Source organism: Canis aureus, chromosome 16 (genome assembly GCF_053574225.1).
Source record: "Canis aureus isolate CA01 chromosome 16, VMU_Caureus_v.1.0, whole genome shotgun sequence".
Lineage (NCBI taxonomy): Eukaryota > Metazoa > Chordata > Mammalia > Carnivora > Canidae > Canis > Canis aureus.
This window is the reverse complement of record NC_135626.1, coordinates 38,186,686-38,211,185: the sequence shown is the minus strand read 5'-3', so window position 1 is coordinate 38,211,185 and position 24,500 is coordinate 38,186,686. Positions and strand designations below refer to the sequence as shown.

Below are 24,500 nucleotides of genomic sequence, written 5' to 3'. Positions count from 1 at the left end.
AAATGGGAACTGAGCATTCCATTAACAAATTCTAAATTCTGAAGCTCACACAAAACTTTTCTATAAGAGCTCAGTACTTTAAAGATAAAGTCTTTAAGAATAATGTAGACTCTGCTAAAGTCTGATAAACTCCAACTGAACCAGGCTACCAAAAAAATGATTGGGAAATGAAGATTTTATTTTTTTTTTGTTATTATTTTTAGTAAGCTTTTTGCCCAACGTGTGGCTTGCACTCACAACCCTAAGATCAAGATTTTCATGCTTTACCAACTGAGCCAGCCAGGTACCCTGGAAAGGAAGATTTTAAAACCCTATGTGGGGATGCCTGGGTGGCTCAGCAGTTGAGCTTCTGCCTTTGTCTCGGGTCCATGGTCCCATGGTTCCAGGATCAAGTGCCTCATCAGGCTCCCTGCAGGGAGCTTGCTTCTCTACCTATGTCTCTGCCTCTTTCTCTGTGTCTCTCATGAATGAATGATTAGAATTTTTTAATCTTTATTTTTAATAAAGATTTTATTTATTTGAGATGCACACACACACACACACACACACACACACACACACAGGCAGAGATGTTAGGCAGAGAGAGAGAGAAGCAGGCTCCACTCAGGGAGCCCCCTGTGGAGCTCGATCCCAGGACTCCAGGATCAAACCCTGGGCCAAAGGCAGGCACTCAACCACTGAGCCATAAGGTGTCCCTTGAATAGAATCTTTAAAAAAAAAAAATTTCTTTAAATAAAAACCCTATGTGGTTAACCGAAATTCTATTATCTGAAGTAGGCTCCATGACCAACATGGGGCTTGAACTCTCGACTCCTGAGATTGAGTTGTATGCTTTACTGACTGAGCTAGCCAGGCACCTCAGTTAACTAAAATTTTAAAAACAGTATACAGATGATCGCCTTAAGAGCAGGTGATCCCTGGAGCACCTGGGAGGCTCAGTCAGTTAAGTGTCTGACTTTGCCTCAGGTCATGATCTCAGGAGCCCCGCTCAGCAGGGAGTCTACTTGTCTCTCTCTGCCCCTCCTCTCATTTGTGCTCTAAAATCTTAAAAGCAAACCAGCAGGTGATCCCCATGAATAATTATGTTCATGAAGAATGTACTGTTTCCTGAAGAATGGGTGTTTAGCAGTCCTCATTTCTTGAAATGAAGAACTGCAGACCATGAATTAGAAAGGCTTTTGCAATACCATGTTAAATTCATTCCCGCATTTGATACCTGGATTAATATACTCCTGGCCCAGAGGTACTTGGGTAGCTCAGTGGTTGAGCATCTATCTGCCTTTGGCTCAGGTCAAGATCCCAGGGTCCTGGGTTGGAGTCCCACATCAGGCTCCCCAGAGAGAGCCCACTTCTCCCTCTACCTATGTCTCTGCCTCTATCTCTACATTTCTCATGAATAAGTGAATAAAATCTTAAAAACAAAAAACAAAATACACTCGGTCCAATACATAAGTTTGAAAGAAAAGTTTCATTCTATTCCCAAAGGTGCTTTAAAAGAAGACACATCGGGCAGCCCGGGGGGGGGGGGGGGGGGGGGGCGCTCAGCAGTTTAGTGCTGCCTTCAGCCCAGGGTGTGGTCCTGGAGACCCAAGATGGAGTCCCACATCGGGCTCCCTGCGTGGAGCTGCTTCTCCCTCTGCCTGTGTCTCTGCCTCTCTTTCTCTGTGTCTCTCATGAATAAAAAAAAAAAAATCTTTAAAAAATAAAATAAAAGAAGACACATCTATGGAATATCTGGGTGGCTCAGCAGTTGAGCATCTGCCTTTGTCTCAGGATGTGATCCCGGAGTTTAGGGATCAAGTCCCACATTGAGCTCCTGCAAGGAGCCTGCTTCTCCTTCCTCTGCCTACATCTCTGCTTCTCATGAATAAATAAAATCTTAAAAAAAAAAAAAAAAAAAAAGACGACGACACATCTTCTGATATAAACCTTATGTCATCCATGTGCCAAGTGAATTCTTAACTACGTGCCCAGTGTCATTTCACACAAGTCTTGATCCTGGCTCCTTCGGTAATCGTATTCAAATAAGCAATATTTACTAATTGTATTCTGTGTTTTTATGTTTAAAGCATTGAAGGAAACAAAAATATATAAATCACATTCTCAACAATGAAGCTGCTGCAATCTTATGTGAGATCAAGAAGATAAATGAATTCTGTATGCAACTTTCAGATTTCTTCCTGAAAAGTTTTCTTACATAAAAATTATTTTTTTTAGGGATCCCTGGGTGGCACAGCGGTTTAGCGCCTGCCTTTGGCCCAGGGCGTGATCCTGGAGACCTGGGATCGAGTCCCACGTTGGGCTCCCGGCGCATGGAGCCTGTTTCTCCCTCTGCCTATGTCTCTGCCTCTCTCTCTATCATAAATTTAAAAAGAAAATTTTTTTTAAAGATTTTTATTTATTTGTTCATAGAGACACACACAGAGAGAGGGGACTCGATCCTGGGCCTCCAGGATCACACCCCAAGCTGCAGGCAGTGCTAAACCGCAGCGCCACAGGGGCTGCCAAAAAATTATTTTTCATGCAAAAGACAGGTGCCACTAGTATGATATACGTGTAACATGGCACCAAAAAATAAAGATGAAAACAAAAGCCATCTTGAATTTAAAATACAAAATGAAAAAATAGATTGAGGAAGATATCTTCATTTCCATTTTTCTACCTTTAATAATTCATTTGTGTTTGTGTGGAAAGCTAATAATAATCATACATTTAAAAGTAATTACATTGGTGCTCACTTCAGCACACATATACTAAAACTGGAACAATACAGAGAAGATTAGCATGGCTCCTGCGCAAAGATGACAAGCAAATCTATGAAGCATTCCATACTTTTAAAATATTAAAATTTTGGAGATAAGGTCCCTTTACCTTTGATCCTCATTATAAGTCCCATCCACAGAGATAATAATTTTATCAGCTTAATATTTATCTTTCTGGATTTTCTGATGTGAATTTATATGGATATATACACAGACATATGTATCCACAGAAAATAGATGTTTTGTTCTTGTGTATGGGTTTTGTTTTGTTTTTTAAGATTTTATTTATTCATTCATGAGAGAGAGAGAGGCAGAGAGAGAAGCAGGCTCCATGCAGGGAGCCCAATGTGGGACTCAATCCCAGGACTTCAGGATCAAGCCCTGGGCCGAAGGCAGGCACCAAACCGCTGAGCCACCCAGGAATCCCCTGTGTAACGGTTTTTACATAATTATCATACTATTAAAATTACAGGGCAGTCTGGGTGGCTCAGCGGTTTAGCGCTGCCTTCAGCCCAGGTGTGATCCTAGAGACCCGGGATCAAGTCCCACGTCAGGCTTCCTGCATGGAGCCTGCTTCTCCCTCTGCCTCTCTCTCTCTCTCTCTCTGTGTCTCTCTGTGTGTGTTTCTCATGAATAAATAAAATCTTTAAAAAATAAAAAAATAAAATAAAAATAAAATTACAATAAAATTACATAGTCCAATAAATTACATTGGACTATGAGGTGAAAGTCATATTTTCAGAATCAGAATTGATATATAACAAAAAATGTTTCTGTTCACTTCATTTTCTCATACACATTCTTAAAGATAGCCACATATACTCAAATAAGTACTGAATGGTCTTACTTTACCTTTCATCTTCAACCTAAAAGATAGAAATCCCTATGTGCCTATCAAAATTATTCCACCTCTGGAAATCAGCATTCTACAGTGATACATAGTAGGTAAGTTCAATAATTATTTGGTTAGCCAAGTAAACATTTCAAAATGAAGATCCTGAGCCACACCGATATTGTTCTAGCCACTATGTAAACTAATATTTAAACAAGGCTCCTATAGATAGATCATGGCCCAGAGTCCCACTGGATAATGCTCAACTGCTATTTTCTTTTCTAATAAAAACTATAGAAATGCATAGGTCATTATCTATGAGAAATATATTGTATACAGGGGATCCCTGGGTGGCTCAGCGGTTTAGCACCTGCCTTTGGCCCAGGGTGCGATCCCGGAGTTCCGGGATCGAGTCCTGAGTCGGGCTCCCGGCGTGGAGCCTGCTTCTCCCTCTGCCTGTGCCTCTGCCTCTCTCTCTTCTCTCTATGACTATCATGAATAAATAATACAAAAATTTTTAAAAAAGAAATATATTGTGGGGATCCCTGGGTGGCGCAGCGGTTTGGCGCCTGCCTTTGGCCCAGGGCGCGATCCTGGAGACCCGGGATCGAATCCCACGTTGGGCTCCGGGTGCATGGAGCCTGCTTCTCCCTCTGCCTGTGTCTCTGCCTCTCTCTCTCTCTGTGACTATCATAAATAAATAAAAATTAAAAAAAAAAAAAGAAATATATTGTGTACCTAAATAGATTTTTTTACATAAATTTCAGGTTTTATATTTCTCCTTTGCAATTCTCAGGATATAGCAGAATTGATAATATTAAAGCATGTAGAATTTTTCTTTAAAATCAGATTTACTAAAAAAATTTAAAAAATCCGATTTACTGGGATCCCTGGGTGGCTCAGCAGTTTGGTGCCTGCCTTCGGCCCAAGGCGTGATCCTGGAGTCCTGGGATTGAGTCCCCTATCAGGCTCCCTGCATGGAGCCTGTTTCTTCCTCTGCCTGTGTCTCTGCCCCCCTCTCTCTCTCTCTCTCTCTCATGAATAAATAAAATCTTCTTAAAAAATTAAAATAAAATCAGACTTACCACTATGAATAGTAATGGAGTCATTCTTTAAAAATAATTTTTTAATTGAATTTGCACCTTCTTAAAAGGCAGAGTATATAATCTTGAAAAATATAAAGAGCTGAAACGCATCATCATTTAAATTACTGATGTGGGGGAAACCCGGGTGGCTCAGTCAGTTAAGCATCTGTCTTTGGCTCAGGTCATGATCCTGGGTCCCTGGATCAAGCCCCACATAGGACTCCCTGCTCCACAGGGAGCCTGCTTCTCCCTCTCCCTCTGCCTGCCACTCCCCCTGCTTGTGCACAAGCGCTCCTGGCGCACTCTCTGTCAAATGAATAAATAAAATCTTTAACCACATAAGGTTTTTAAAATCTTCCTTTCCAGGGCACCTAGCTGGCTCAATTGGTAGAGCATGAAACTCTGGATCTTAGGGTCGTGAGTTCAAGCCACACATTGGGCACAGAGCTTACTAAAAAAATTAAAGTCTTCATTTCCAATCAATTTTTTTGGAAACCTGGTTCAGCTAGAGTTTACCAGACTTTAGCAGAGTCTATGCCACTTTTAAAGGCTTTATCTTTAAAGTACTAAGCCCTTATAAAAAGATCTTTGGAGCATTCAGAATTTAGTATTTTGCTAATGGAATGTTTAGTTCTCATTTTTAATGTATTAACTCAAATTTTTAATAGAAGTTTGTAAAAGTAAATCACTTTTTAAACAACCTGCTTTAAGGAGAAAGGGATAACTGGTCATATTTCAAGTTGTTTACGTGGGAAGCCTGCTTGTCCTCTTGTCCCCACTCATGCTTTCTCACTCTCCCTCTCAAATAAATAAAATAAATTACTGACATCACTTGGAAAATTATGGAGGTTTAGGAATTAGTCTGGAATGCAAGATCCATGGTACTTACTTTCATGCTTACAATGAAAGTTTGTTGCAATAAAGTGAAACATATCCTAGAGAACAAGAGGGTAGGATCACCTTAGAAAACACCAGTAACACATACTACCATGGCATATGTCACTGATAAATCATATTTGTTTGATGGTACTTGCCTAGCTAGTCCTGTCAAGATATAGAATGTATTTCCTAATGCCTTCCATAAAATCAGATTCATGCTTCAGAAGAATTTCACTTCTCATTATTCAGAGGACCCATCAAAATTAAAGCTCTTCTCATCATCCCATTGTGAATTTATATTCTAATTAGTAAATATTCTACATACTGTTCTTCCACTTCTTATAGGATAACGTTTTTTTTTTTTTTTAAGCAGTGCCTTTCAAAATAAACCTGGTTTATTCTTTTCCTAGATTAGAAAAAAAAGAATCCAGCTATAAAAGACATTTTTGGGGACCACAAAGGATATTTAATATTATTATTGATATTTTACCATTAAATCAGTTAAGTTTTTTAGATTTTTCTTAAGGAAAATGTTCTTAGAAGAGACACGCTAAAGTATGCTAAAGTATTCTGAAGTAAAGCATCATATCTAAAGTTAAAGCAAATGTAAAAAGTTAACAAGTGATAAATCTTGGTCAAGAGTATAAAGGAATTAATTGTATTATTCTTTAAATTTTTCTACAGCTATTGAAGTTTTCAATATAGGGGTGCCTGGCTGGTTCAGTTAGTGGAGCATCTAACTCTTGATCTCAGGGTCGTGAGTTTGAGAGCCCCATACTGGGTGTAGAGATTATTTTTTTTTAAATGGCAGGGAGGGGAGGGATGCCTGGCTGGCTCAGTTAGAGAAGAGTATGCAACTCTTGATCTTGGAATTATAAATCCGAGCCCCACATTGGGTGTAGGTATTACTTAAAAATTAAAAAAAAAAATCTTGGGGCACCTGAGTGGCTCACTCAGTTAAAGGCTGTCTTTGGTTCAGGCCATGATCCAGGATCCTGTGATTGAGGCCTGCAGCAGACTCCCTGCTCAGCAGAGAATTTGCTTTTCCTTCTCCCTCTGCCCCGCCCTTGCTTGTGCTTTCTCTCTCTTGCTCTCTCAAATAAATAAAATCTTTAAAAAAAGAAAAACAATCCAAAAAGAAAACAAATTTTCTGCAACATAAAAATTTAGGGAGAAAAACACCATTGATTTTTAAAAACTTTAATCAAAAGTTTATCAATAAACTTATGAAAAAAAAAACTTATGAAGAAAAGGGTTACTAGGCCTCAAGCTGTAATTTTCTCCTTTTTAAAAAATATTTATTTATTCATTAGAGACACAGAGAGAGAGAGGCAGAGACATAAGCAGAAGAAGCAGGCTCCCTATGGGGAGCCCGATGTGGGACTTGATCCCAGGACCAATGGATCACGACCCGAGCCAAAGGCAGATGCTCAACCACTGAGCTACCCAGGTGCCCCTAATTTTCTCCTTCTAAGTAATAATGTTATAAATAAAATCTTTTACACTGACAACCAAATACCAAAAGCATTTCCTATTCATAAAAATATTTTAAACATCCATATATTAGTTTTGACAGTTTGAGAAAATGAATTACATTTAGATCAAGAGGATAAAGTTTTCCTAGTTAACTATAGGACTTACCTATCCATGTCATCATCTCCTGGTAATAAGGGTGGGAGGGGCAGAGGAGGCAACGTTGAAGTTTTTAGGTGTGGAATAGCAGCTGTTACAGATACTTGAGTCTTCACAGAAACCTGTGCAAGGGGCTGAGAATTTGCCTGAGAGGACAAAGTAGATGTCCTTGGGTGAGTAGAAGGGGGCAAAGTTGAAGTACTAGAAGTAAGAACCTGACTAAATGCTGGTTGGGGAGGAGGCAGAGGTGGTTGCTGTGGAATAGCTGGTAGTGGAGGCAAAGGTGGCAAAGGGGGTGTCTGAGGTGGAGGGGTAGTTGTTGGTAAAGGAGGTGCAGGAGAAGTAACTGTGGGGACAGGTGGAGGGGTCTCCTTTTCTGATGTCTCTGTCTCTTTTGGAGTAACAATCTCCTCTTTCAATACTATGGGTTTAGAGTCTCTTGATCCCTGTGCTTTCAAATCTTTAATAGGATGCTTCTCAGAGTTCTCATCCAACTTTACTTTCCCTGTATCTAAAGAATTTTTGACTTCTGTATTTAGATGTGGTACATTCACCAGTTCAGTATCTGGGGCAGATTTTTCCAATTTTACACCTCTGGTTAACTTTTTAGACTCCAAGCCTGAATCTTTAGCCTCTACTAAACTGTTCTCTTTTCTAGGCAAAAATATAGGTGAACCCTTGGATTCCTTTCCATCCATTTTTGCTGCTGCAGCAGCAGCTGCTCTTTCCTTCTTTTTCCTACTGAGTTCAGCTCCCAAGCTGGAGTTCAATGGAAGCCTGACAGGTGAGATGCTGGAATGTCGACTGCGTGACCCGGATCTCTTCTTTTTACTATGAGAAGATGAGTGTCTTGAATATGCGGGACTTCTACTTCTAGACTTCATGGATTTCCTAGTGGAAAAAGAAAAGCAGTTTAAAATGGGTAGCCTACAGCAATAGGGAGGAAAATACATCAGTTAAACTACAGAGCACTGTAACTTAACTCATTTTGAGTAATTTAACAATCTTAAAAATGAATTAGGTACTATCGGATAATAGTAATATATCAGAATTGGTTCATTAACTGTAACAAATGTACCATACTAATGTATAATAATAGGGGAAATAGGGTGTGAGGACATATAAGAATTCTTTGTACTATCTTCACAACTTTTTGGCGCATCTCAAACTGGTCTAAAAAACAAAGTTGGGCAGCCCAGGTGGCTCAGCAGTTTAGCGCCGCCTTCAGCCCAGGGCCTGATACTGGAGACCCAGGATCAAGTCCCACATCAGGCTCCCTGCATGGAGCGTTTCTCCCTCTGCCTGTGTCTCTGCCTCTCTCTCTCTCTCTCTCTCTCTCATGAATAAATAAATAAAATCTTTAAAAAAAAAAAAAAGTTTACTTAAAAAATAGATTACAAGAAACTAAATCCTGCAGGACACATCATGTTTCAATCATACAATACTAAAATTATCCATTACTTATACAACTCATGGAAGGTGGGTGAGTGTTTTTTACCCATGTTGGAAAACACCCATATTCACAATGATTACTTTTTTAGAATTTTGGTTTAAGTCTGTGAAAAAGTTGGGGCCCTTGGGTGGCTCAGTTGGTTAAGCATCTGCCTTGGGTTTAGGTCACCATCCCAGGGTTCTGGAATTCAGCCCTGTCAGGCTCCTCACTCAGCAAGGAACCTGCCTCTCCCAGCCCTTGTGCTCTCATGCTCTCTCTCACTCTCCATCTCAATTTTAAGAAACAAAATCTTAAAAAAAACAAAAACAAAAATAAAAAGAAACCTCTGATAAAATAAAAACATGATAAAAAAAATACTAAAGGTGAGTTATACAGTCAGGAAATTAAAAGTAACTAGCATGCTTCACCAAACCCTGTTTCAACTAGAGAGCTATTTAATTGACAGATCCCAAGAAGATTGTTCCTTGTATCCTCAGTCAATAATTAAGTTGTGCCCATACTAAACAACCCCTAAGATACAAGAATTATTAGGATTTGCAAAATAGATAAGCTGAAAAAATTGTCTTACCAAATGATTTATAAGTTCTCAAAACTATAAAGACTTCTGGTATTTCATACATAAAATGATTTCAAATCAACTTTTTAGGAACTCATAAAGCAAGGTACTGTTGCATGTTCAATTTATTTTCTTCATTATTAAGAATCTAGAAATCTATGAGGTAGATTATTCTAAATTGAAACCCAACCCTCATTAATTCTTTTTGCCTTTTTCATAAAGCCTAATGTGCTTTCCCCCTCTACATGAGGGGTAAAAAAAATAGCACTAAAAACGTGACTGAAAAAACAATTTGCCCAGTAGTCTAAATAAATTGTTCCCATTCCAGAGCTTCAATATCTCCCTTTATCTTTCGTCATTGGTAATACTGACATAATTCAAAATTTTTCAAAACAAATAGTGTGTGTGTGTATATATATATAGTAAGTAATTCATATGATATTAGCCATGGTTTTCTTATACCTACACTGCTTTTTGGAAATTTGCTCCCAAAAGTTAGTTAAAATACAAGTCTTTATTGAAATCAAAGTACTCAGAACAGTAATAACAACATGTATATGTACATGATATAGAATACTGAAAGTGGTTAAATGGATTTACTAAACATTCTTCAGAAAATTAACACTTCTAAATAACTGGCTGACAGTTTTCTCTGACTGAATTAGAGCTGGGATAAAACTACCATCTCTATTATCCCAGGACAAACTTCTAAGAACCACATGCTCTAAAAACTAGTTGTTGTTTTTTTTTATTAAAAGATGTTATTTAGGATCCCTGGGTGGCGCAGTGGTTTGGCGCCTGCCTTTAGCCCAGGGCGCGATCCTGGAGACCTGGGATCGAATCCCATGTCGGGCTCCCGGTGCATGGAGCCTGCTTCTCCCTCTGCCTGTGTCTCTGCCTCTCTCTCTCTGTGACTATCATAAATAAATTTAAAAAAAATTAAAAAAAAATAAAAGATGTTATTTATTTATTCACAAGAGACACAGAGAGAGAGTGGCAGAGACACAGGCAGAGGGAGAAGCAGGCTCCATGCAGGAAGCCTGATGTGGGACTCGATCCCAGGACCCCAGGATCACGAAGGCAGGCGCTAAACCGCTGAGCCACCCAGGCATCCCTAAAAACTAGTTTTTTTAATCATTCAGCATTACTAAATCTTTCTAAGGAACTCTGTTACAAACCCTTCAACTTCTAAACAGAAGCTTATTAATAGTAACATCCTGATGGCCATATACTTACGGCATTTTTAGTGATACAGATGCTATATTTGAGGTCCAGATTTCAAGAGTAAAAGTGATGGAGGAGAGAGGTGGTAACAGGAGACAACCAATAAGTAAATGCAAGCAACAATACAAACTGTTCTCAAAAAACAAATATATTTTCCCCCTGAATTGAGTTAGGTTCTATTAATGTGAAATGAAATTGCTACTATCAATCACTACTAATTTGAAGGATGCAAAGACCTTGCATTTCTGGCAAAGCATTTTTAGTCTTTTAAAACGATGTTGCTTGTTTAATTTTGACTGTGTCTCCCAAGGAAAAACCACAGAGATATCACAGAAGGATCTGCGTGTTCTACTCTAAGAAAATTTTGTACTTACTGTCTGGAATTCCAAAGAATGAGGAAAAATCTGTAGTGCACACATAAAAACACATAATGCTCTCTAAAACCCAACTAAAAATATGCATGTGACTTTAAAATTATATAATGTTTATATTTGTGTCCTATGCTATCATATTGTGTCTCTAATTCTTTCCTGGCTTATTTTTTACCATTACTGCACAGTTCCAATTAACTGAGAAGACAGAACTTGAGATATGAATTCAAAAGGAATCACTGCAAAGCAAGTCCTTTCCGAAAGTCGTTTTAGTTTTTCAGCCTCAAGTGCGATTCCATATTCCCAAAACTCACTACAGTAAAAATTCTCAAAACAGCCTTAATGAAATTACCCCCTCAAGAAAACAAGTAATCTGAGAATGTTTCCTTAAACAAGTAAGCTACTTTATAAATGGTACACTTAAGACATCCATTTCACTGTATATAAATTTTACTCACGTCTTCAAAAAAAAAAAAAATCAACTCTAGCTAATGCTATACATAACACTAAAATGCTTACAGTGAAGTATACTAATGTCTGTAACTTTGAGAGGAATCAAAACAAAAGAGGAGGGGCGGCCCAGGTGGCTCAGCAGTTTAGCGCCACCTTCAGTCCAGGGCCTGACCCTGGAGACCCGGGATCGAGTCCCACGTAGGGCTGCCTGCATGGTGCCTGCTTCTCCCTCTGCCTGTGTATCTTGTGAATAAATAAATAAAATCTTAAAAAAAAAAAAAAGATTAAAAAAACCAAAAAAAATAAAAATAAAAAACCCACAAAAGATGGACTGCTGGAGGGATGGATGGATATGATAAAATATACAGCATATATTAATTGTTGAACCTAGGTAGTACATATATGGATCCTCACTATAATTCTTACAACTTTTCTGTTTGATAAATTGTGATAAAATGGGGGTGAGGGGGTTGGGAGGGAGGAGGACGACTAAGGAACTTTTAGCCTCTGACAACTAGGAACTCTGCAGTTTAATTCAAACTGGCTTATGAATAATTATAATTTTTAGTCAGCAAAAATTACTCACATTAACATACAAAAGACGTGCATGGATTTTTACAAATAGCATAATTTCTCCACTAGCATTGTACACATTTCCTTGCTCATAGATGGAATTTACTGTCTTCCTCCAGGTAACCAGGAACTGTGCTATACACTTCACATTTATTAGCTAATTTAATTCTCACAACTATGCTAGAAGTAGGTAGTTATTATTCCCATTTTACTACGAAGAAACATGGGCAAGGAGAAATTAAATTATTTGTCAAAGTTCACAAAGCAAGATTAGGATTCCGTTCAGGTATAACTTCAAAGCCCATGTTCTTTGTGGACAAAGGTGAGTCCACAAAGAGGAAGGTACATCTCATCATCTAGGAATAAGAACATAGTTTTCAGTAGTAATTCATTTCAACAATTAAATTTCAAACTAACATGCCTTTCTTGTTAAAACATCATGGTAAAGGCACTACCACTAGTTTTTTAGAGAAAGATTTTGAAAATTGCCAGTGGTCACAGGGTAGGTCAATGGTGATGATGTAAAGAAAATAAAATTATCCTTAGAACCAATTTCTGCTAGGCTATACACCAACAAAAAGAAAAAGGACTAAACAACTGAACTCCAGTAAAAACATCAGTTAAAACCAGAGTTATCAAAACACTGTCAATTAAGAAATAAACTTACAGCCCTGGAGATTCAGTGGACAGCACACACACAAATGATAAATGACTTAAGCAAATGGCCTCAAAATTATACAAATGAAAATTTATAGTTTCTTACATCTTCAGTGAGGTCCAGTAAGGTCTAAAGCACGAATACCAAGGTGATTTTAAAACATTCAAAACAATGCAACAGAAATTGCTAGACAAGCTATGAGATAAACTCAGTTATCAACTCTGTACTCAAGAAGCAGGAGCCTATGGTTTTTCTCACAGGAGCTTACAAGTGACGATCTCACCACTGAAGTACCTACCTTTAGTAGTTTTAGACATGTGAACTCCCCACTTCTCAAATTCTGGGTTAAGAGAAGACCAGATTCAACTACTTGAATAACTAGTCAATAGCAAATTGTTCTAGTTAACGAGGAAGACTGGGGGCTTCAACAAAACGTTAACATGACTAATCGCCAGTTCCTCACGACCCAGCCTAAGTAAGAAAGGGCTGTTAGACAAATAACTCACCTGGGGAGTGGACTCCGACTCAGAGATCGTTTGCTCATGAAAGGGCTGCTAGACCGTCTTCGACCATAGGGACTAGGTGATCTCCCACTGTAAGAGCCACTCCTTTCATAGCTGGAAGAACGTCTCCGACTATAGGGACTCACAGACCTTTGTCGTCTACTGTAGGGACTGGGTGACCGGGTGCTTGACTGGTAGGCGGAAGGCTCCTTGTAAGGAGGGCTAATTGACTGTCTTCTTGAGGTACTTCCAGGACTCTTCTTGTAGGAGTCATAATTGCTAGAGGTGTGAGATCTTGGGGGACTAAGGTCATAATCTTGGCCATAGGAAGCTCCCGAGGGGCTATCATCTTGCTTGGGGCTGTCAGACCATTTTCTATGGGGACTCCTGGATCTCCGTTTGGGGCTGTCTACGGTTTTGTAGCTTTTGGGTGTTTCCCTCTTCCGATGACTTTTACTCCGGTCTTTGTGCCCAGACTTCAACTCACGTTCTTTCCGTGTCTTCTCCTTATGAAGTTTGGATGACCTGGATTCCTTGTTGCTGCTGCTTTTGGATATCTGTGCCTTCCCATAGTCCTCATTCTCCTCATTTGAACGCTTTGAACTTCCTGATATCCGGTCCTTCATCGATCCCGATTTGCTGGAGACTTCCTGGTTTTTCTCTTTTTCTGTTTGTTTCGTTTTTAGTAAGTCCCGGGAACGTCTGTGCTGGTGGTGACGATGTTTGTGCAGACGGTCACTCCGATCAGTCCCACGACGTTCATCATTCTCCCTCCTGTCTAGTTTGAAGGCCATGTCGTCAGAGAAGGTATCTGAATCAGAGCTGATGTCATCATACTCCACCAGAGGTTTGATAATTGTACCCAAAGGTGCTGCTTCGGGGGTCACCAACCCCATGTCTTTGGAGTGCTTGGATTTATGCCGCTTGTGCTTCGACACCAAGCGGTGACGCTCTCTGCTGTTGGAGCTGCCACCTCCCGATGACGGCTGCAAAGTTCCAGAAGCTCCTCCACTCCCGTCCTTCTTGCCCCCATGTCTCTCTGGATTGGGCATTCCCTTTCCCCTACCCTCAAAAAGGGGAAAAAGTTCCCCAGCACTCCCAAAAGTAACCCCCACCCTCCCCCCCAACCCCACGCCTACCAAAGAGCCCCTAGAAGGGGGTGGGGAGGGAAGGGACAGTAGCCCAGGCTCCTCCTCCCTCCCGACTCCTCAGCACCCTCCTACATGAGGTAGGGGGTGAAGGAGCCAGGAAAGAAATGAGAGTTCCTCAGCAGTAGAGTTGCGAGACAACGGGTAGCTGCTCAAGTCTGTTTCCCCTCCTCCCCCCGCCGAGCCAATCCTCAGGCCCCGGCGCCGGGGAGGTCGAGGAAGTAGGAAGCCGACGGCCCTGGGCAGTGGGGCCGACTCCGGCTCTGGGGCCCTGTGAAGACTGCGCGGGCCCTTCCGCTACCCGGTAGCCCGGCTCGGAGCGGCTTCCTGTCGCTGGGGTCCCGCGGCCTAAGTGCCTCACGCCCCCTTTGTCCCTCGCTCCTGAGGGAGCCCCTCTTCTTGCCTCCGCCTCACCTCAACACCTCACACACTCACTCGCTCCCTCACACAGACTCAGTCACACACTAGGTTAAACCGAAACGGCACTTAGAGGAGGGGGGGAGGGGGAATCCCGGGAAATATCGCGAGAATCCCTGGGCTCTCGCGGTATTTCGTGCTTCCCTTTCACCTCTCACCACGGCTTGCTTAAACAACGCGAGAGTAGGTCCTGAACAAGAAACGCGTTCCGCCAGATTCTCGCGATAAGCTCCCACTCTCCATTTGAGCAAAGCTTTATTGAAACGGTGGCAGGATTTTTTTTTTTATTCAAAACTTTATTGGTAACTCATTGAACAAATAGCGGCAGGCTCCGGCACAAAACTAGCTTTGCATACTTTATAACAACTCTTTTAACTACCAGGATGGAAATGTTGTCAACAGGACAAAGGGCGAATGTGGGGACATTTCAACCCCAGTCCCTAGGTATTAATAATTCTTCCCACTTAAATAGCATGTACCACGCGCGTTATGTCTAATTCTCACTATCCTGCAAAACGCGGTATCCTCTTCCCTGTTTTACAGATAGGAAACTCAGAGTCACAGAAGTTAAATAACTTACTCAAGGTAACAAAGCTAGTCCAGCAACTGCCAAAAACGAGATTCAAATTAACGTCTATCACCAAAGCGTAGCTCTTGTATAGTGTGGCATTCCTCTCACTACTCTGTTTAAAATCTTAACCCGAAAACCCATCACCTCTTGGGATCATCTGTGGCTTTTCTGGAATCATTTAGCCTTTTTCTTCACACAGAAAATTAAATTATTGAACAAGTAAAAGTATTCATGAGCAAGAAAAAATAAAATATCCCTGCTCTTCTTTTTTTTTTTTACTTTTCAAAACTCTGCCCACATTAGCCCATTCCATCTTCACAACAATCATCTGAAATAGGATTGTATATGTGAGGAAACTAAGGTACTGAGAGGTTAAATGACATCCAAAATTCTTGTTTTCGGGGATCCCTGGGTGGCTCAGCGGTTTAGCGCCTGCCTTTGGCCCAGGGTGTGATCCTGGGGTCCCGGAACCGAGTCCCACGTCAGGCTCCCTGCATGGAGCCTGCTTCTCCCTCTGCCTGTGTCTCTGCCTCTCTCTCTCTCTCTATCTCTGTCATAAATAAGTAAATAAATCTTTTTAAAAATGATTGTTTTCTTCATCAAATTTATCTATGAAGGGCGCCTGGGTGGCTCCATGGTTGAGCGTCTGCCTTCTGTTCAGGTTGTGATCCTGGGGGCCTGGAATAGTCTCACATGGTCCCTGGAGTCTGCTTCCCCTTCTGCCTATGTCTCTGTGTTCCTCATGAAAAAAATAAATAAAAACTTTTTAAAAATTACCTATGATACTTTAAGGCCCTTCTCTGTGAAATAATGTCCTTTCTCCTAAGGCCATCAAGCCAATATAGAGGAAATATTCATACCAAAAGATATAAGATGATAAATGTCATAAGAATAACACAGAGCACTGCAAAGGTTCTAAAGAAGGCTGGGAGTGTTAAAAAATTCTATAAATGTAGGGCAATTGAGTTGGGCCATGAAGATTAAGTAGGATACATATATGCAAAGATGGGAAGGTCAGCCAATAAATTAGGGACGAGAAAACACCTTGAACAAATGCAGAAGAATCTACTCTCAAAATCACTCCCTGGGGGTCCCCAGGTGGCTCAGTTTGTTAAGCATCTGCCTTTGGCTCATGATCCCAGGGTCCTGCAATTGAGCCCAGATCTAGGCTCCCTGCTCAGTGGGGAACCTGCTTCTCCCTCTCCCTCTGCCCCCCATTAGTGTTTGCTATAAAACACTCTCTGTCAAATAAATAAATACATAAATAAATAAATAAATAAATAAATAAACAAAATATTTTTAAAAAATCACTTCCTAAAAATGTTCTTGTTACTTTCGGTCACATGGGTACCAAAAAAATTTTTTTTAGCATAAATGTTTGAGTCCATAAATGCTGGCTAAAATGAAAAAAGATAAACTTTTTAATTAACCATGGAAGAAAATTTATTTTTATTTTTTTAAAAAAGATTTATCTATTCAGGAGAGACACAGAGAGACGGAGGCAGAGACACAGGCAGAGGGAGAAGCAGGTTCCTTACAGGAACCCTGGATCCTGGGATCACGACCTGAACCAAAGGCAGCTGCCCAACCGCTGAGCCACCCACGCATCCCAACCGTGGAAAAAGATTTAATGCCATCAAGAAAAAAAATAAAAGGATAGAATTAAGTACTGGGACTCAGGTATGGTAACGCCTTATTCATTGCTGCAAGAGAGCCTGGATATAAAAAGTTCCCACCAGTGTTTGATATGATGATATGGCGTGAGACTTAATGGCCCATTAGATGAAATGACTGAGCCACCAATCAAATACTGGCATGAGTTTGGCAAAAGTACTCTGTTTTTTTATATCTATTAAATGAGATCAAGTTTTTTTTTTTTTTTTAAGATTTTATTTATTTATTCACAAGAGACAGACAGAGAGAGAGAGGCAGAGACACAGGCAGAGGGAGAAGAAAGCTCCATGCAGGGAGCCCGATGTGGGACTCCATTCTGGGTCTCCAGGATCACACCCTGGGCTGAAGGCAGGCGTTCAACCGCTGAGCCACCCACACGCCCTGATTTTATTTATTTATTAATGAGAGAAACAGGGGATCCTCGGGTGGCTCAGCGGTTGGTGCCTGCCTTTGGCCCCGGGCGCGATCCTGAAGTCCCGGATCGAGTCCGCATGGGGTCCCTGCATGGAGCCTGCTTCTCCCTCTGCCTGTGTCTCTGCCTCTCTCTCTCTCTGTGTCTATCATGAATAAATAAAATAAATAAATCTTTAAAAAAAATGAGAGACACAGAGAGAGAGGCAGAGACACAGGCAGAGGGAGAAGCAGATGCCCCAGCAGGGAGCCTGATGCAGGATTCAATCTCAGGATCTTGAGATCATGACCTGAGCCAAAGGCAGATGCTCAACCACTGAGCCACCCAGGCATCCCTAAATGATATTAAATTTTTGACCCAGGATGTACCCATACTCATGGTAAAATGGAAAAGTGGGGACAGAAAAAGGAATTATGGCAATGTGTTAAAATCTTGAATAACATTCATCATGTAATTTAAAGAGCAGTTGAAACTTTCTTTTTTTTTATAATGAAGATTTATTTTTTATTTTTTTGAAGATTTATTTTTAAATAATTATGGAATTTGTTCAGGGATACGGTGTATGTACATGAGTATTCTAATTTTTTCAATTTAATCATTTTGTGATATATAAATTTATGCATTACAACAGTGTAATCAACATATGCTGGTTGATTTTTCATTTTAAAGACAAGAGCAAGGGCACCCCGGGGTGGCTCAGCGGTTTAGCGCCATCTTCAGTCCAGGGCGTGATCCTGGAGATCCGGGATGGAGTGCCAGGATGAGCTCCCTGCATGGAGCCTGCTTCTCCCTCTGCCTGTGTCTCTGCCTCTCTCTCTCTCTCTCTCTCTCTCTCTGTCTGTCTCTCATGAATAAATAAATAAAATCTTTAAAAAAAAAGACAAGACCAAAATCAATACCTTTGAACTTATTATACTTTTCAAACTGAAAGATTCAAATAGCTACAATTCTAAAATAGCATCAATAAATCCAGTATTTTCCTTGTAAATATCAACAGGCTATACTGAAACAAGGTAAAATATAGTATATAATACCCTACACTGTGCTTAATTGGTAGTGTTTACCACTGAAATCAATTACAGATGTTTATTCTGAGATGCTACTATGAAGACTATAGACTCAAATGCTGATAATGGTAATCAAAATTAAATTTATGGGATACCCAGAAAACAGGCTGAATTGAAATCTGTACAATTTTAAAATACTCATTAACAACAAATTTTGAAAGACATATAGAAGGCTATTGTTTTCAGGGATACCTGGGTAGCTCGGCGGTTTGGCGTCTGCCTTCGGCCCAGGGCGTGGTCCTGGAGTCTCGGGATCGAATCCCACATCGGACTTCCTGCACGGAGCCTTCTTCTCCCTCTGCCTGTGTCTCTGCCTCTCTCTCCCTCTCCGTCTCTCATGAATAAATTAAAAAAAATTTTTAAAGGCTATTGTTTTCATATAAATTGTGTGTTTTAAAATCATCTCCCTTTAGTGCTTCAATTGTCACATGGCCATAAACCAAAGACCAAATAATTTCAAATGATCACAAATACTATTTAAGCAAAAATTCTCATGTGTCCATTCTTTTAATGCTGTATACATCAAATTATAGTAAAAAGATGACTATAAACTACATGCAGCCCCTCTATATTCATAAACAGCACAACAGATTACAGTAAACCGAGTTTATATTCCACCATCAAGTGTGGTTCTCCCATTAGTTCACTTTGTGACGGGTCATTAAGAATATCTTCAAATCCAGTAGTCTCATTATTACCCCTCCAATATCCAGTGAATGGTTTGAACTTGGAAGAAATGGAAGACGCTGAACCTGCTGCATGGCCTTGAATTCCATTTGTAATTTTAGTGGAACAAACAGAACCCGAATGTTTCTTAGTGTAGAAAAATCCATTTTATCATGGTTGAGCTGGAAATTTTTTTCTGATAATTCAAGAGGATGACTGGGCAAAAGTTCATTTTTCACACAAGGGAGACCTTTTCGCAGATCATGCTGTTCAAAAGGTCCACTTACTGAAAGTTCAGTAACTGGAATACTGTCCTTCAGCTGAGATCCAAGTCCTCTGGCATTCATCTTCACTTGCTCTGTGAACAGCCGCTGGGCCCTATTTGAAACTTTTTAAATTATCTGCGGGCTGCCTACTGAAGACTGTAGACTTGTAATGGATACATGAATGAGTGAATGAAGATTTTCCTGAATTTTTATGACTTATTTCTGTAGCACTGTTCAATTTTCCACAAACTCTTTCAAGTCTGTCAATAGATATTAGTTTAACAAATAACCCCGGGAGGTGGCCAAGATGGGTATTACCACATGCATCTAAAGGTTGAAACTGAGACTCAGGAGTTGGAATACATTCCCATTAAGTGTTAAGAAGTGCCAGGATCAGGGATAGCTCTTTCTTTAATCTTAGACCAGTACTCTTTCTATTCTAGCACACTTTCTCTTTTTGGTGGATGCAATTCTACTCTAAGGTCAATAATATCTCAACAAAGCTGGAAAAAATGTCTACTCTAGGAAATACAGTTTTGTTCAAGTGTTTAAATACAAAATTAAGTGTAAACTGCAGAAATTTGTCCAAGAATTTGTGAAAATAGCACTTTTATAAAATAAGGGTTGCTTCACTCTACAGAAAAACTTTGAACTCAGAAATCCCAGGACTACACAATTTGCTTTATTTGCATGACCTCCCAGGGCAGGGAGTCAGGGCAACTTTATGAACCTCAAGGTAATCAGTCAGATGAACACTATACTTTCCCTGTAAATCCCTCCACAAGTCAGAAAGCTTCTCTTTAGGCCGTACTCAAGAGGAAATATTTAACTAAAGTCAATAACTCCCCCAACCATGCCCTAGATCAATTTATTAGTTTAGATTTTAGGTTTTGAAGAGTCCTCTGAAATCCCCCTCAAAGCTTAGTCATTTAAAATTTGACCAGTGTTCCTTTTTGCCATATACAAAGATCGCTCCTATGTGCATCTTAGATGATTTTCTTGTTTAATGACATGTCTCTCCCTATCTTTACTTTTGAAGTACAAATTTTTCAATAATGTCATTTTACCTGCATTTTTAAAAAGATTATTTATTTATTCATGGGAGACACAGAGAGAGGCAGAGACATAGGCAGAGGGAGAAGCGGCTCCTCAGGGGGAGCCCGATGTGGGACTCGATCCCAGGACCCTGTATCATGCTCTGAGCCAAAGGCAGACGCCAACCACTGAACCACCCAGGCGCCCCTTATCTGTATTTTCAAATGAGAAATAACTTCTTATTCTATTCTGTGACCAGAATTTGATAAAATTTATTTTATTTTCAAGCTTATAAGGTTTAAAATTACCTAGCTATAGTTGATATAGACATTATTGTGTATAGTTTCCATGAGAAAATGTAGCTGTATATCTAATATTGATATTTGGGGCACAATTATAAGTTAACAAAAAAATTTTGAGTAACTGATTTTTGTGACCAATCATGTTTTCAGAAGCTTATTATCAAGTGAGTGCATCAAAGTTTGGGGCTCTGTTTTCGTGTTTATATTACCAGCTCCTAGTTATTACACAAGTATTAGGATTCCTTTTTTTTAAATTTTATTATTTTTTTATTTTTTATTCATAGAGACACAGAGAGAGAATGAGAGGCAGAGACACAGGCAGAGGGAGAAGCAGGCTCCATGCAGAGAGCCTGACGTGGGACTCGATCCAGGGTCTCCAGGATCACGCCCCGGGCTGCAGGCGGCACCAAACTGCTGCGCCACCGGGGCTGCCCCAGTATTAGGATTCCTTAGACGCTTGTCAGCATTTTAAATATTAATTATCTTTGAGGGGGTGCCTGGGTGGCTCAATCTGTTGAATATCTGGCTCTTGATTTCAGCTCAGGTCATGAACCCAGATTCCTGGGTCGAGCCTTGTGGCAGGTTCTGCACTCAGCAGAAGGGCTGCTTGAAGATTCTCTCTCCCTTTCCCTCTGTGCCTCCCTCATTCATGCACATGCACTTGTTCTCTCAAATACATATATCTTAAAAAAAAGTAAATATTATCTTTGAATAATTTTCACTTGGATAAAATGCTCTCTGTACCTCATCAATTTTAAGGTTGCTAGATTTACATTATATATTTTTACTTTTTATTTTATTATTTATTTATTTATCCATTTATTTATGAGAGACACAGAAAGGGAGAAAGCGAGAGAGGCAGAGACACAGGCAGAGGGAGAAGCAGGCTCCATGCAGGGAGCCTGATGTGGGACTTGATCCCGGGTCTCCAGGATCACGCCCGGGGCCGAAGGTGGCGCCAAACCCTGACTGCCTTATTTTCTTTTTTTTAAAGATTTTTTTTTATTTATCTATTTGAGAGAGAGTACAAACAGGGGGAGGGGCAGAGGGAGAAGGAAAAGCAGACTCCCTGCTGAGCAGGAAGCCAGCTATAGGGCTGGATCTGGGACTGAGCCAAAGGTAGATGCTCAACTGACTGAGCCACCTAGATGCCCCGAAACACTTTTTTATATTAAAAATATTAATTGATTATCTGAAATTCAAATTTAACTGAGTGTTCTGTATTTTATCTGGCAACCCTATCAGTTTATACCAGCAATATGTAATGAGTCTCTAACGTGTGTTAGGGGCTGGTCTAGGCAATGTCACTAGACAGTAGTGAAAGAAGTAGACCCAGTACAACCTTCCTGGAGATAGCAAACTAACAACGAAGACAGGCATTGAACCATCATGTACTTAATACATTTCAATGTATTACGCATTAATACTTTTAATTACTATTAAGTAATAGCAATGAAAGTGCTTTTTTTTTTTAAGATTTTATTTATGTATTCATGAGAAACAGAGAGACAGAGAGGCAGAGACAAAGGCAGAGGGAGAAGCAGGCTCCATTCCATGCAGGGAGCCTGACATGGGACTCGATCCCGGGTCTCCAGGATCACACCCTGGGCTGAAGGCAACCCTAAATCGCTCAGCCACCCAGGCTGCCCTGAAAATGCTATTAAAGAGAAGTTGGAGGAACACCTGAGTGGTTTAGTTGATTAAGCATTGGACTCTTGATTTTGGCTCAGGTCATGAGCTCAGGGTCGGGACATCCAGCCCAGTGTTGGGCTCTGTGCTCAGCTTGGGGTCTGTTGCAGATTCTTTCTTCCTCTCTCTCTGCCTCTCCTCCCAACATTGAGCATGCATGCACACACACTCTCTCAAAAATAAAATAAAATCTTAAAAAAAAGAGAGAGAAATTTGAAATAATGTAACAGAGGACTTGATCAAGTCAGGGGTTAGAGAAGACTTCTTTATAGTCTAGAAGAAGACAATTAAATTGACATCTGAGGGATCCCTGAGTGGCGCAGCGGTTCAGCGCCTGCCTTTGGCCCAGGGCGCGATCCTGGAGACCCGGGATTGAATCCCACGTCGGGCTCCTGGTACATGGAGCCTGCTTCTCCCTCTGCCTATGTCTCTGCCTCTCTCTCTCTCTCTGTGTGTGTGACTATCATAAATAAATAATAAAAAAAATTAAAAAAAAATTGACATCTGAATAAGAAGGCCTTAGTGAGGTGAAGGAGTCAGGTAGAGGAAGGCCTCTCCCAGCAGTTAAAAAAGGCCTGTTCAAGGAACTTGGGAGGAGAATGCAGCAATTTTCTGCATGAGAAAGAAGGCTAGTATGGCTGGGGATTGGCAACGGGAGAGGTGGGTCTAGGAAGGGTTTTTTTTTTTTTTTTCCCTAGGAAGGTTTTGTAGACCCAGTAAAACATTTGTCTACTGGGCTCCAGTACAGTAGTAGGTAAGCGGTGGAAATTCAGAAATGAAGGCAAAATCCTGCCCCCAAGAAACTCCCTATGTAGTGACTAAAGGAATGAGGGTAAAGAGGAAAAGATAAAAAATAAAATTTGAATTCTACTTCAGAGAGCATAGTTATAGATATCTTTGTGGTAGTAAATGTGTTCCCAGACGCTTCCAAAGATTTGTTCTTGGGATCCCTGGGTGGCGCAGCGGTTTGGCGCCTGCCTTTGGCCCAGGGCACGACCCTGGAGACCCAGGATCGAATCCCACGTCGGGCTCCCGGTGGATGGAGCCTGCTTCTCCCTCTGCCTGTGTCTCTGCCTCTCTCTCTCTCTCTGTGTGACTATCATAAAAAAAAAAACAAAACAAAACAAAAACAAAAACACAAAGATTTGTTCTTATTAAATTTACACTGCTGTGCCTGCTCACCTGAACTGCAGTTGTCTGCTGGAATGGCTTTGGAGGATGTTTGAATAGCATTTTTGAAATATGGAGAAATTCTGAGACTGAAAAGCCAGTAGAAATCCACTACTTAGTATCCTTACAGTGAACTAGGTAAAGTCCAACTTTACAGCGGCTATTTTCAAAGATTTGTTTGGAAAAAGAACATTAAAAACAAAACAAAACAAAACCAAGCCTTAACTACGTCGAGAACTTCCACCAAATGCTAGTTTTGTATTTTAGCCTGGTCCTTCAGTTCCGGTGGCCATAAACTTTTCATCATTACTCCAAATTTCTCCACGTGAGGAGACAGGACTGCGCATTCTTTGTATTGTGGAGTACAAGCTAAACTGCTTGTTTTACTATGATTACCAGATAGCAACGCTAGTAGTCATACACCTTAGTATATAATTAAAAGCATCCGATGCTCTGACTGCTACAAGTTTACCTTAATTTAAAACCTCCCAGATCTTAAAAAACAAAAAACAAAAAACCCCAAAACCAAAAAACCGTTATTGCGTGAGAAATATTTCTGAAATTTGAGGAAAAAATTGGGAAATGGGAATTAAGTGAATTGGGCTTGCTTTGGAACGCTGTGTTACAAAGACCCAATACCATTTTCATGTTTCCACCTAGTATCTCAATAAAGCGTATTATCTTTTATTTTATATTATTTTATTTTATTTATTCACGAGAGACAGAGAGAGAGAGAGAGAGAGACAGAGACAGAGACACAGGCAGAGGGAGAAGCCGGCTCCATGCAGGGAGCCCGACATGGGACTCGATCCCGGGTCTCCAGGATCACACCCCGGGCTGAAGACGGCGCTAAACCGCTGAGCCACCCGGGCTGCCCAGCGTATTATCTTCAACAAAATATTTCTGGTACCTATATTCTTTGAAATGCTAGTCAGTAAAGAGATCCCAGGATTTTAATTTACGAACTCCTTTGCCACTTGGAAGCGAGGTTGAGCGCCAGCAGACGGCAAACACGGTACTCGAGAGCAGTAAGTAAACCTTCAGGTGACCGAAAGCTAAGGGAAGGCGTGATTAGAAGAATCTCGCGAGAAGCACTGCATTC

The 24,500-nt window shown here is 40.5% G+C and overlaps 1 protein-coding gene, 1 non-coding gene and 1 pseudogene across 28 annotated transcripts in view; 1 reads left to right on the top strand and 2 right to left on the bottom strand.

The window, feature by feature from the left end:
- CDK12 (cyclin dependent kinase 12) overlaps positions 1 to 14,634 on the bottom strand; it is a 79,591-nt gene extending 64,957 nt beyond the window's left edge. For all 27 annotated transcript variants that reach the window (XR_013354549.1, XR_013354561.1, XR_013354564.1 and 24 more), the window contains exons 1-2: positions 12,985 to 14,634; positions 7,200 to 8,081 (exon numbers count right to left, since the gene is read on the bottom strand). Coding sequence is in view for 2 of the 27 variants with exons in the window: in XM_077853064.1 (XP_077709190.1) it covers positions 7,200 to 8,081; positions 12,985 to 14,033 (1,931 nt within the window). In the remaining 25 variants the exon portion in view is untranslated. The remainder of the gene's footprint in view (positions 1 to 7,199; positions 8,082 to 12,984) is intronic.
- LOC144287268 (U6 spliceosomal RNA) lies at positions 2,731 to 2,836 on the top strand. Its single transcript, XR_013355112.1, has one exon. It is a non-coding gene; the product is annotated as a U6 spliceosomal RNA (small nuclear RNA).
- Positions 14,635 to 18,275: 3,641 nt separating the features above from the next.
- LOC144285333 (proteasome maturation protein pseudogene) lies at positions 18,276 to 20,243 on the bottom strand (annotated as a pseudogene).
- Between the last annotated feature and the right edge of the window lie 4,257 nt (positions 20,244 to 24,500).